The following is a 14,723-nucleotide window of genomic DNA, read 5'->3' on the forward strand; positions in this document are numbered from 1 at the left end:
TACCCTTTCGCAGCCACAATTTCTACGCAATCACTTAGTGTATCTGAGTCCAAACTTATTAACTAGACATGAGAATTTAATTTGTCCCAAAATTTAACAACGTGAAAGATCCTTCAAAATATTAATACTCGAGATTGTACGTTACATAAAAACGAAAATCAAGCATCCTACGGCCCTTTTTACATTTCAAGGAAATACTTCTCGTCACATTCAAATCGTCTTACCACATCCCGCAGTCACATCATACTCATCACAAAGCCATTCCACTGCTCATCGAGCCACAAATTTCCACTCGTGGAGACATTACCATACATATGAGTCCAAACGTACAAGTTACAACTGAAGCTACCGAGCATAAGCTGCGGTCTAACCATGGCCTCAAGTCCTCCAGACTGGCCCATCACCAAAACACAGACTACACATCTCGAACCTCATTCATAGAATCATAAGCTGGCGATGCACAACTGATACCGAGCGCTCATGTGCGCATACGAATGTGTGGATGGAATTCAAAGAGTGATATTTCAAGCTGAATCAATTTCGCACGATAAGGAAAGAAAGATGGGAAATTACCTTAAATGTCCTGTAGCCTCTCGAAGATAAGTATGGACGTCATCATACCGATCTGCAAGACTCTACTAGACACTTGCTCATGACTTGTAGAACCTATGAACCTAGAGCTCTGATACCACCTTGTCACGACCCAAAATCCAACTTGTCGTGATGGCACCTAACCCAACCCGCTAGGTAAGCCCATTAACCACTAACCAATTCCAATAATAATTAATAAAGCCATTAAATAAAGAAATATTTGAATTTGATACATTCCCCGAGGACTGGTAGTACAAATCATGAGTTTCTAAGAATAAAGTTTACAAAGCTGGTATGAAGTAAATACATCATCTGTTTGAAAAGTACATAAACAGAGTTTTATGAATCTACGGCTACCATGAACAAGAGGAAGCTAAAACCGGAACGCAGGTACATCTTCAGATCCAGCTCCCAACGTACACAGCAACATCAGCAGCCAACATCTGCACGCAAGGTGCAGAAGTGTAGTATGAGTACAACCGACCCCATGTACTCAATAAGTAACAAACCTAACCTTAGGTTGAAAGTAGTGACGAGCTTGTACTAAGGTCAAAGTTCAACTGCCATAACCAACAACAGTTCATATCAACATAAAGCAATAAAATGCTCAGCTTAAATCATGATTTCTAAAAATAGTTCTACCTTTCAAGTACATCAGTGAAAACCCAAATCGTTTACCAAAATTGCCAAAAATATGAGTAAGTTTGAAAATAGTAATTTTCCCAAAAATCCTTTCAATAATAAATAAGATGTTTGTTGGTTTTTTTAAAAGATGGGGCAACAAAAAGATTAAAAGTATTGATTGAAAAAGTCTCTCAATAATTTTATTAAGCATAACAAGGTTTTAAATAGCCAATTAGGGAAAAAAAATCACATAATTTAAAATTCAAAAAAGCTAAAATATCTCAACTAACTTAAATAATCTAATAAAAATTTAAAATTGAAATTCATCCTAAAACTAAGCTAACTTATTATGCTAAAAAGATTCAACGGTAACTGAAGCAAATCATCAATATTCCTCCTTTGCTTCAGTTGCTCTAAAACAATTGCTCCTCCTCAATTACTGCTTCTGCTATTTTTGCTTGAGGATTATGTTGAGTGTCTTTGAACTTACATACTTTTGTAACATGGCCTGTTTGTTTGCAAATACCACATATTGCATCATGCCTCCACCAACAATATATGTGCTCATCATTCCGAAATCTCTCCGGATCCGAACTAACTAATCCGATAGGTTATAATACAGCTATAAAGCACAAATAGAGCAGTAAATGGGGGAATGAGACTGTAATACTCAAAACGACCGGCCCGGTCATTACATGTATTTTTTGAAAATTCAATACATTTCTTATGGATTTTGATCCATGAATGATGTTAGAATTAACATTAAATGGTGTTATGTAGCCACAAATGCATCGTAAACACTTACCTTGAAGTATGTTGATGAGGGATGTGCTCATCCTTCTCTCTAGATTCAAGACCTAACTCCAAAATTTCATCTCTTTCTCTTCCCCAAAATAGCCACTTTTATAATTTTGATGACGTGCGTAGCTACGCTCACTTCCTCTTCAGCTCCCCTTCCTTTGGCAAGCTTGCTGGAATCAGCTACGCACAAGGCAGCGTAGCTACGCACAGCTCGCGTAGCTACGTGGCTGCTAGCTAACTTTTAGTAAAAAGATCATAACTTCTTGTAACAATATCCAAAAGACAAATGGTTTGAAGCATTGAAAACTAGACTCACAGATCTTTAATTTGATAGCTCGTACACCACATAAATCTTCATATATTGGGAGTTATGCCCGTTTAAAGTTAGGTCTTGTGCAAACTCATTTGAAACTTTAGCCCATCATATAGTTTCCAACTGACTTATCCTTAGGGCTCTTCTTAGACCATAAACCATTATTAATATACCTTGTACACATATTACCATGATAAATTGATATCTTTCATATCATTAGTCCTTGTTCACATCCGGATTAATATAATTAGCACACGTTAATCTTCTTAGTAGCCTTAAAACACTTCAAAATTTTTCGGGGTGTTACACTTCCAATCGAATATTTTTTATGATAATAAGACAGTAAAGTGTAAGCTAGTTTGTTTAGCCAAGGGGAACGCATTACAATGAATAACAGTCTAATTCGCTATCAATTTTTACATTCTTGAAACAACTAAATTTTTTCAATGTGTCTAATCTTTTTTACTACAAAGAAACATTTACTCTTCAGAGGCGGTCGAAGAATTAGTCAAAGACTCAGTCTTTTGTAGCTGCAGGGTAGGACCTGGCTCCAGCACTATTAAGCCATTCACATGTTTACCATTCCCCTTTACTAACAACTCTTGCAATTTCTATTAAGTGTTTGAGTGGAAAAGCCCTAAACTGAGAGACTCATTCAATTAATTAAGCCGAGATGGAATATTGGATTTGGGAAACTAAGATCTCAAACAATATTCTTGTTCATTCTCAATTATTTATCATGTGTACGAACTTATTTTGGCCTTACCCATCCAGGTTAGTGCTAATATCTGTGTGAATAGTCACGAATTTGAGCTAATCAAGTTTTATACAACAACTACTACTATCTCAATCCCAAACAAGTTGGGGTAGGCTCTATGAATCTTCACTAATCATCTCGTTTCATTTAGCTCAATATATTCTATATGCAACGATTCATCATAGATTGACCAGTTTTTCTCCTCCTACATACTCGTATGTAGATCCTGAACTAAGGTATGATTGCGCACGTTATTGAGGTTAGTCTTTTCGGATCACGGGTGACAGGTGAATGCCAAAGACCGAAAGGTATGAGCAATTTCTACTCTGCTCGTACTAAATACGGGTGATTCCCCGCCACTTGCCCATCATTTTAATAGAGGGATAGCCAGTGGTGAGGCCATTGGACCAACAAACATTAGAGGCAAGTAGCTTGAAATCCGAAAGGGTGAAATCAGGGGCTACACTAGTTGTCAGCCTACCGCAACCCCCTTCCTTTAATCGCGTTTAGGCCGGCAATATGAGCAAGTACAGTGGAGTTAAGTCGCATGTTTATAATTAAAGCAAAAAAATCTATATAAACAGTATAAAGCTTATTGATCCTCGTCAGTTATAATTTGCAAGGCGTTGTTTTACATGTTTGCCAATTACCTCTTTTCACCTCTTTCTCCAAGAAAATAGTTTAAGGAAGTCTTTACAGAATCATCCATCCTTCTCTAGTGTCTACTCTGTAATATAATCTATCAAATAGCATAAAATCTTTTCTGACTCTCGAGTAATTTACTATTTTTTGGATGGACAGATCAGTAGAAACTCGATCGTACAAATAAATTGGAAAATAGTTTTTTTTCTTTGTTTGCCGTCGAACTTGGTTCACTCTTATTTTGAGTAAATAACATATACAAAGTAAACCATTATCTTTTGACATGCTTGCTTTGTGATATTAGATGTAACGACAGGATAAACATTTAGCTTATCCAGTAGGCTATTTGAAGAAGGACCTCTACAGTTATGTTAGCTGCCTGTTAATTTAGAGTGCATATGTAGCTTTAATAAAGTTGATATGAGATTTGGTCTTTTGGCAGATGTCATCTGCTGTACTTCGCAAGGACATTGTAAATCTTCTGGATTTCATAGAGAGGTTAAAGAACGAAGAAGATCAAATTGCTCTTGACATGGATCAAATTGTAAAGCTGAAATTGGAGCTGACATTTATGTCAACATTTCTTCAGCTTTCTTATTTCAATTTGGATGGTTTTAGTGCCAAAATGTCTCGCAAAGCACAACAGGTTGATGATATGGTTCAGTCAGTTTTCTATAAGAGTGGAGATGACTTCTTGGTTAAATATGATATGGACCGCGTTGTTCCTCACGTCCTGGAAAATATCAAAAGTTATATCAGCTCACATCATTATCCTGAATCAAGTGCCACCATGACTGAGGCGCAGTTGGTTGAACTTTTAGACGCCCTCCTTGTGAATCTCCATGATCTACCCGAGTGTTGTGCCAAGCTGATTTTGCCATTAATGACTCAATATGAGCTTCTCCGGGATATATGTGGAAATTTAAGAGATTTTCTTGTGCTGAAAGTAAATGGTTATGTTGAGCATGAGACAGTTGAATATGTCTTACCTCAGTTTCAACTTATGGCTGAGAGAGTAGGGCACTTCTGTTTTGACCTTTTGTCTTGTCAACTTGATGAAATAGATGAAGCAGATGATTCAGATGAAATATATGATTCTGATGAAACAGCTGAACCTCATGAAACAGATGATCCTGATGAAATATATGATTCTGATGAAATAGATGAAGCAGATGATTCAGATGAAATATATGATTCTGATGAAACAGCTGAACCTCATGAAACAGATGATCCTGATGAAATATATGATTCTGATGAAATAGATGAAACAGCTGAACCTCATGAAACAGATAGTCCTGATGAAATATATGATTCTGATGAAATACTCCATGAAGTCAATTCCATGATAGTTCATCTATTTTTGAAGATTATTCCTGTTGAACTGGAGGTTATGCACATATGTTCCACATATTTGAAAGCTTCAAAGTCAGCAGAAGTTGGACGCTTCATTAAGCATCTCTTAGAAGCCTCTCCGGGCATTCTTAGAGAATATCTAATTGTTCTACAAGCGCACATGGTAAATGTTCTTACTGCTAGCACTATTGCTCGAAACATTCATGTCATGATGGAGTTCCTATTAATTATTCTCACAGATTTGCCCAAGGAGAACTTCTCTGGTCTCTTAACACGTGTTGGAGCACTTACCATGAAGGTATCCATTCTTGTTCGCAACTTAGAAGATAAATCAAGGAACGGCGAGAATATGAGTGAAACTAACTGTGCAACTCTAGACTTGTTGGAAAGTATTGAACTCATGAAGGAAGATCTCAAACATGTTTTCCTAAAAGCCCCTGCAGACTCATCTCAACTCTGCTTCCCCATGAGTGACGGGCCACTCTTCATGACTCTTCTACTCAAAAAATTAAATGACTTGCTCAATTCTAATGTTTGTTCAGTTGCTTTGATAAAGAAAGAAATTGGGCTAGTGAAAGAAGACTTAGAATTTATTAGATCGATCTTCGGGAATGTTGAGCAAGAATTGAATAGAGATCTTTGGACTCATGTTCTAGATGTGGCATATGAGGCAGAACATTCCATTAAATCAATTCTTGTCAGAGACCATGGTCTCTTGCAGCTTATCTTCTTGCTTCCTGCTGCCGTAGAAAAGATCAAGCGCATCAAAAAAGAGGTACTAGAGAAGATCTCCAAGAACAAGGGTCTTATTGTTGTGAACTCTCTCAACAAGTTAGTGGAAAGAAAATCATCAACAGCTGGCCAAATAATTGTAGGTTTTAAGGAGGAGACAGATTGGATAATTAGGAAGCTCACCAGTGAACCAGGTAAAGAAGATGTCATTTCCATAATTGGTATGCCAGGAGTCGGAAAAACTACTTTGGCTTACAAAGTATATAATGATAAATCTGTTGTTGATCATTTTGACGTTCGTGCTTGGTGCACAGTTGACCAAGAGCGCAATGTGAAAAAGTTGTTGCAGGAAATTTATAATCAAGTTGTTGGTTTGGGAAAAAGATTCAGCGAGGATGACATAGATGACGACGTTGCTGATAAGCTACGGAAACAACTGTTTGGAAAAAGGTACCTTATTGTCTTGGATGACTTGTGGGATAATGCAACATGGGATGAGCTAACAATGCCTTTTCCTGTACGTAAGAAAGGAGGCAGAGTTATTTTAACTAGTCGAAAAAAGGATGTGGCTTTGCATGGAAAACTCCACTCTGATCCTCTTAGCCTTCGATTGCTAAGACTAGAAGAAAGTTGGGAGTTATTAGAGAAAAGGGTATTCGGAGAAGAACATTGCCCTGATGAACTAAAGGAGGTTGGAGAAAAAATAGCCCGAACCTGTGATGGGCTGCCATTGGTACTTGATCTGATCTGTGGAGTTCTTGCACGGAAGGAAAAGAAAGAGGCTTCGTGGCTTGAAGTTCTAAATAACTTGAATTCCTTTATTTTTAAGGATGAAGAGGAAGTGATGAAGGTTGTACAATTAAGTTATGACCATTTACCAGATCACCTTAAGCCTTGCTTGATTTACCTTGCAAGCTATCCAAAGGACGAAGATATTGAAATTTCTGAATTGAAAGCTTTATGGAGTGCCGAAGGACTTGTGGAACAAATTGAGATGAAGAGTGTGGAAGAAGTACTGGAGGTTTATGTGGATGAGTTAATTTCCAGTAGCTTGGTAATAGCTTTCAATGAGAGAGGTTGGGGCCAGAGTTGCAAAATCCATGATCTTGTGCATGATTTTTGTTCCATAAAAGCTAGAAAGGAAAAGTTGTTTGACTTCACAAATTCAAATGCTCCATTGTCGTCTTCCTCTTCTTCTTCTTCTTCTTCTTCTTCTTCTTCTTCTTCTTCTTCAGATTTGATGCCACGTGGAATGACCATTCATTATGATCATCCGGATGAAAATGTTGTCCTGTTCAATCCAGAAAAGAAAAATCCTTATGTTAAACACCTCCTCTCGTTGAAGGTAATCGTGGAAGATGGGAAGGACACTTGTCTTTCCTACAGTTGTCACCTACAACACTTGAGGCTTCTTAAAAGGTTGGAGCTGCGCAACATAAGATTGACAGATTCCTTGCTGAATGAAATAGGCATGCTTTTTCATTTGAGGTGTTTAAACATTTGGACGGAGACAGAAGCTCTCCCTCCATCATTTTCAAACCTATGTAATCTAGAAACTCTGGTGGTGGCAAATTGGGGATCAAGGATGGTAGTATCACCTAGTATTTGGAGTCTAGCAAAGCTACGACGTTTTAACATTGATAGTTGTACTTTCTTTGATTGGGATGATGACGGCGAACCAAAAGTGTTAGAAGAGGACTGGAAGTTAGAGAATTTGAGAATTTTAGATAAGTTCAGTTTTTCCTGTTTGGATGACACAGAGGATATTTTAAAAAGGTTTCCTAATCTTCGAAGCCTTACATGCGAAATTAGCGGACCATGGGATTTTTCAGAGGAGGTTTATTTTCCAAGATTGGATGTCCTTAATGAACTTGAAGAAGTCTCCGCATGGTTTCAGCGTCGTAAGTGTTCACATGCACATCAGTGGGATTTTCACTTCCCTTTGAGCTTGAAAGAATTGGACTTGAAGGGGTTTGATCTTTCATCTGATTCACTGTCAGGAATTGCGAGAATACCCAACCTTCAAATCCTGCATCTAAGAAACGCAATCATCGAGGGGAAAGAATGGAACATGGAAGAAGTCACCTTCGAGAATCTCAGATCGCTGAAACTGGAATCAGTGTCTTTTTCTGAATGGCAGGTTGGAGAGGAATCCTTTTTCCTCCTCGAGGAATTACATATACAATGGTGTGATGAGCTTATGGAGATCCCGGAAAGTTTTGGGGATATTGCTTCATTAAAGTCCATCTACCTGGTTGGCAACCGTCAACTTGTAGATTCAGCCATAAAGGTTAAGAAATATGTTTCAGAAATGACGGGAGAAGACAAGCTTGAGGTAAAGTTGAATGCGGTCATCTTACGTCCTTATGACCAGCCAAATCTCAGTACGTATATACTAACTTATTAACTTCTTATATACATTAAGTTCCTTTTCAGTATATTTTTTCCTGTTACTTTAACCTGTATAATCTTCTTTGCAGAGCGCGTATAAAGGAAGAGCATACGATTTGTAGTACATCAACCTGTTGAGGCTTCAAATGATGGACTGATCCTCAGACTTTTTTGCCTTCTTTCAGCTGTTTCTTTTCCAAACTTCCCTTTTGAATCACTAACTTTTGTTTCCCTGTATGGTATAAAGTGAACCTGTTTTTTGGTAGCTTGTGTTAAAATTTCATGCCTAACATTTGTTGCTCTTTTATAGTTTCAAAAGAAAATGTAGCAAGTTCCAATCTCATCTTCTATTAGCATAGGCATATTTCAAATATTAACAACAGTTAGATCAATTATTCTGATAATTAGCCTAACTTGGAATAGGTGTGCATATGGTAGTCTATAAAAGTAAATAGAAGGGGTATTAAGAGCACTAAAAATGACAACTTGGAAATGAAAATACAGGTACAAGAACAGATTAAATAGACAAAATTAGGGCAATGCATGGATCATCATAATCATCTTGCTATTCCAATATTCACAAGCCAAGTCTGAAGTCCCTAATATAGAACTGAATCAATATTCTTCACAATTAATCGGTCTCGTCAGTGCCAGAAATATATAGTCCTATTAGAAACGTTACAAGAAAAATGCTACAGTATGATTTATCATTTGGTTCAAGATTCCAATCAACACAAAGTTTCAGTATCTGTAGTTTTTATTTTACAGATTTAGACAGGAAGAGGGAACCTAACTGAACAGTAGATTTAACAGTATAGTTTAATCTCTTGACCATTATACTATTTGGCAAGAGCAAGCTTCTGTACTTTTTGCCTCACATACATTACAATTGATACAAGAACCTAACTGAATAATAGATGTTACATAGGATTTCAAATTCTAATCTTTTAACCAATGGATTATTCGTGCAAAAATAGTAGTGGCAAAATGAATAAAAAGAACAGTTATCCATCTATATTGATACTGATCCAATTGGAATTTTGACCATCTAACTATCCTTTCAGGACTAAGCTTATGTTTCCTTTCCCTCTCATAATAACAATCTAGACTATTTTGAATTCTTTACAATGTCAATCCACAGAATATATACTGTCAAACCTCTCTATAACAACCGCATTTGTTCTGATATTTTTTGGATGCTATAGTGAAGTACTGTTATTATAATATAACATAAAAGATCGATTCCGAGAGAAACTTGGCTTTTATAGTGAATGGTTGTTATATAGGGATGTTGTTAACTCTTTTCAATATCCAATCAATGTAACATTCTTTTTTTTTTCTCTTTTTTTTTATTTTATTTTTTATGTCCAAACAACATTACTCACTATAACAGTAAAGTCGTAAAACCATTACTCCCTCCCTTTTAATTTATGTGACATACTTTTCTTATTATTCAGTTTAAAAAAGAATGATACATTTCTATTGTAATGACCCAACCGATCATTTTAACTTTTAGAACCCCGTTCTCTAAAATAAAACTTTCCGTAGGTGCTTGTAATGATTTATGACTTGCGGGGATGGTTGGTTCGGGATTTGGAAGTGTTTGAGGTGAAACCGGAACACTTGGTTCCTTAAGTTGGCCTTAAAGTGCTAAGTTTGACTTCGGTCAACATTTTGAGAAAACGACCCCGGAATAGAATTTTGATGATTCCAACAGCTCTGTATGGTAATTTTGGACTTAGGAGCGTGATCGGAATTTTATTTGGAAGTCCGTAGTAAAATTAGGCTTGAAATGGCTAAAATAGGAATTTAAAGTTTGAAAGTTTGACCGGGGAGTTGACTTTTTGATACCGGAGTCGGAATCCAGTTCCAAAATTTTTTTTAGCTCCGTTATGTAATTTATGACTTGTGTATAAAATTTGAGATCAATCGGAGTTGATTTGATAGGTTGCAGCATTGAATGTAGAAGTTGAAAACTCTTAGTTTCATTAAGCTTGAATTGGGGTATGATTCATGGTTTTAGCGTTGTTTGATGTGATTTAGAGGTTCGACTAAGTTTGTATGATGTTTTAGGACTTGTTGGTATATTTGGTTGAGGTCCTGAGGGCCTCGGATGAGTTTCGGATGGTTAGCGGATCAAAAATTTGAGTTAAAAAGCTGCTGCAATTTTTCCTCTTTTGTTGGACATTCTGAGCTGTGATCGAGCCCAGATATCGAGCCCAGGGTTGACGAAGTACATGCTCGAGCTAGTGTATCGAAGCCATGATCGAAGGTCCAACTCGAGGGCCATGATCGAAGGTCCAGCTCGAGGGCCATGATCGAAGGCAAGGCTCGAGGGCCAGGATCGAGACCCAAGATCGAGGGTCACAATCGAAGGCTCAAGCTCGATGCCATGATTGAGGCTATGATCGAAGGCCCAACCTCGATGCCCTGATCGAGGCCATGACCGAGGTCCAGGCTCGAGCCTGTGATCGAAGCCCTGATCGAGGCCCTGTTCGAGGACCAGTTCCAAGGTATGGCTCGAGGGCTAGGATCGAGACCCAAGCTCGATGCCATGATTGAAGGTACAACCTCGATGCCCTGATCGAGGGCACATGTTCGATGCCGCGATCGAGGCCCAGTTCGAGGACCAGTTCTGAAGGCTGCTGGGCAGTTTTATAAAAAGAGGGCATTCGTCCCATTTGCCATTTTTGACGAACTTGAGCTTGAGCAGAGACGACTTTTGGCAGATTTTCAAGGGAAAAACATTGGGGTAAGTGATTCTAACTCGGATTTGGTGTACATATATAAGTGTATCATTGTTTTTCACAATTTAATTAGTGTTTTGAGATTTGAGATTTGGAAAAGTTTAGAAATCTCATAGAAACGAAAATTTAAGATTTCGGTATCGATTCGGAGTCGGAATTGAGTGAAACTGGTGTGGTTGGACTCGTAATTGAATGGGTTGTCGGATTTCATAACTTTTATCGGATTTCGAGATGTGGGCCCCGCTGGCGAATTTTTAATTAATTTCGAAATTTTTATTTAAAATGTAGTATTTCTTTATAGAATTTATTTTCTATAATTTTTAGTGATTGTATCGAATTATTCTGGCTAGATTCGAGCCAGACAGAGTTGGATAATCGTGGAAAAGGCAAAATTGTGGATTAAATTGGAGCAAGACGAGGTAAGTCTCTTGTCTAATCTTGTGAGGAGGAAATTACCGCATAGGTGATTAAAATTAAATAATTGTTGCTAATTGTGGTGGGGCTACGTACGCACGTGGTGACGAGAGTCCGTGCGTAGCTACTATTAATGCTAAAGTCCGGGTAGTTTAGAACTCAAAGCATGCCTTACTTGTGTAAATTATATTCTTTGATTAATTAATATTAATTGATATATATATATATATATATATATATATATATTCTTTGATTAATTAATATTAATTGATATATATGAATATATTGTGAATTGTTTGATAAAGATATTAAAGGATGGAAATCTCATAGGCTTGATTTTCTATTTAAATCAATTAATTGTTAAAAGAAATTGTTCTCCTCCCAAATTTATCTTATAATAAACATACTGTCCTTCCGGAGGCATATAAGAAAATGTCCTCCTTTCTTGTGGAGCGGGCCGAATGCCTCGGCAGGATAGATGCATCTATGGATCGCGCCGCACGTCCCTCGGCAGTGTACACGACACTCTGGATTGGGACGTACGTCCTCGACAGAAATCATGCTTAATAATAATAATTACACGATACTTTAATAATTTATTTCAGCTTGAGAAGCTAATTAATAAATTGGAAAATCCTTGAAATTTAATGAATTATTATTCTTGCTTGTTTATAGAATTAATTGTTACTCCTGTAAATGAGATTTAAATTGATAAATTAGAATTTTTCTGAATTGAAGGAATTTAATTAATATATTAAGAATTGTTACATTTAAAGGAATTTGATTATCTCTGCTGATTAAACAAATTATTGTAAATTCTGTAAATCATGCTGATTTAAATATTCTAGTTATATTTCAGTTATTATTATTGACCCATAGTGAGTGTCAAAGTCGGCCATCTCGTCTCTACCACTTCGAGATTAGGCTTGATACTTACTGGGTACACGTTGTTTACGTACTCATACTACACTTGCTGCACTTTTTGTGCAGGATCTTAGATAAGTACTAGTGGAGGACCTATCATCACATACCCACATCATCCCGGGGCATAGTGGTGAGCTGCCTTTCTGAGCCGTTCTGCAGCTACTAGTGTCTCTTCTTATATTTATATTCTGTCTATTTCATTTCAGACAGTATTTGGAGTTTTGTATAATAGACCAGATGCTCATGCACTTGTGACACCGGGTCTTGGCACACACACATTGATAGAAGTTGGTATTTTATTATTTTCTTGGAATAAAAGTTTAACCAATATACGTATGACTTATTAGTTGGCTTGCCTAGCTGTAGTGTTGGGCGCCATCACGACCTATAGGTGAAATTGGGTCGTGACAACATGGTATCAGAGCTCTAGGTTCACGTAGGTCTCACAAGTTATGAGCAGACCTAATAGAGTCTTGCGGATCGGTACGGAGACGTCTGTAATTATCTTCGAGAGGCTATATGGTATTAGGAAACTACCTTTCTTCATATTCTATCGTGCAATTGATGTAGTACTAAATATCCTTCTCTTATTCTCTCACAGATGGTGAGAACATGCTCTAATGAGATTCCAGACCAGGGAAGAGCTACTCCCCCAGTTGCTAGAGGCCGAGGCAGAGGCCGAGGGAGGGTTCCAGCCCGTGGTAGAGGGCGAGGACGTCCCAGGACTATTTCGGTTATGCCGCCAATGGATCCAGCAGAGAATCCCATTATTGAGGAGCAGGGTGAGGTGCCCGTGGCAGAGCCAGCTCCGGTGGACTTCACATCTGCACTGGGATTTCAGGATGTCATGGGTCGTATGCTGCGATTCATGGATAATATGACTCAGGCCGGTTTATTTCCGGCAGACCCAGCCACATCTCAGGCGGGCGGGGGAGCACAGACCCCTAACGCGCAGGCTCATGGACAAGCAGCTGTTGTATATCAAACCCAGGGTGCACTATCCGTGGGTGGAGTCCAGCCAGTGGCAGCAGCTACACCTGAGCCCAGGCCAGCTGTAGCCGTCGATCCTCAGAAACTATTGGACAGATGGACTAGACTATATCCTCCTGTCTTCGGGGGTGAGCGGCACGAGGATCCACAGGATTTCATTGATCGTTGCAAGGATAGACTGTACAACATGAGGATATTGGAATCCCATGGGGTTGATTTCGCTACTTTTTAGCTAGAGGGTAGAGCCCGTAGATGGTGGCAGTCTTATGCTCTTGGCAGACCAACAGATTCTCCTCCCATGACTTGGGACAAGTTCACCCGTATCTTCTTGGACAGGTATATTCCACCCTCCCAGAGGAAAGAGTTGCGGTTTCAGTTTGAGCAGCTCCAGCAGGGTCAGATGTCAGTGACTGATTATGAGGCGAGGTTTTCTGAATTATCTCGCCATGCACTAATGATACTCCCTACTGAGGCGGAGAGAGTGCGAAGGTTTGTAGCCGGTTTACATACTGGTATTCAGGCCACTATGGCTCGAGAGGTTGAGATGTGTACTTCTTATGAGCGAGTTGTGGAGATAGCCCAGAGGATTGAGGGTGTACGTCAGCCGAGAGCAGATTATGAGAGATAAGCGGTTCAGGTACTCTGGAGAGTTCAGAGGTGCTCTGTCCGGGGGCAGAGGTCAGTTCGTGAAGGGACAGTCCAGCAGATCCCCATATCCAGCACCACCACCTCCTCGAGGTGCTCCAGTGCGACCTTATCTCAGTGCTATCCTAGAGAGTTCTTACCGCCCATCAGCTATTCAGGGTCCTCCCAGTGGGTATTCAGGTCCCCAGGGCCAGACACTTAGTCATCAGCCCATCGCACCGAAGAATTGTTACGAGTGCGGGGATCCCAGTCATATGCGGAGGTTTTGCCCCAGGCTTCGAGGTAGACCAGTACAGCAGGGTCAGCAGCCTATGCTTACCGGACCAGTTGCTCCACAGTAGTCCGACCACCCAGAGGTGGAGGACAGGTAGGTAGGGGTCGTCCTAGAGGTGGAGGTCAGCCAGGCGGAGGCCAAACAGTTGGCGCTCCAGCTCGGTTCTATGCTTTTTCGGCTAGACCAAATGTAGAGGCCTCAGATGCTGTGATTATAGGTATTATTTCTGTTTGTGGCAAAGATGCCTTAGTATTATTTGATCCAGGATCTACGTATTCATATGTGTCATCTCTATTTGCTCCATTCCTGGGTGTTTCTCGTGAGTCCTTGAGTATTCCTGTTAATGTGTCCACTCCTGTGGGCGATTCTATTATTGTGAACCGGATCTACCGGTCCTGTATTATTATATTTTGTGGTTATGAAACTAGAGCAGATCTCCTATTGCTTGAGATGATCGATTTTGAAATTATTCTAGGCATGGATTGGTTATCTCCATATCATGCTATTCTAGATTGTCATGCCAAT

The 14,723-nt window shown here is 39.0% G+C and overlaps 1 protein-coding gene across 4 annotated transcripts in view; it reads left to right on the plus strand.

Annotated features, from left to right (window-relative positions):
• The window catches only part of LOC104110857 (putative late blight resistance protein homolog R1A-3), an 89,740-nt gene that overhangs the window by 11,782 nt on the left and 63,235 nt on the right, over positions 1-14,723 (plus strand). For 2 of the 4 annotated variants that reach the window (XM_009620411.3, XM_018775851.3), the window contains 2 exons: positions 4,171-8,197; positions 8,294-8,554. In XM_009620411.3, the coding sequence (XP_009618706.2) occupies positions 4,171-8,197; positions 8,294-8,304 (4,038 nt within the window). In that variant the 3' untranslated portion in view covers positions 8,305-8,554. Of the gene's footprint in view, positions 1-3,013; positions 3,104-4,170; positions 8,198-8,293; positions 8,555-14,723 lie in introns of those variants that run through there. The other 2 variants (XM_009620413.4, XM_070202027.1) reach the window with 2 other exon arrangements.

This window comes from Nicotiana tomentosiformis, chromosome 5 (genome assembly GCF_000390325.3).
Source record: "Nicotiana tomentosiformis chromosome 5, ASM39032v3, whole genome shotgun sequence".
Taxonomy (NCBI): domain Eukaryota; kingdom Viridiplantae; phylum Streptophyta; class Magnoliopsida; order Solanales; family Solanaceae; genus Nicotiana; species Nicotiana tomentosiformis.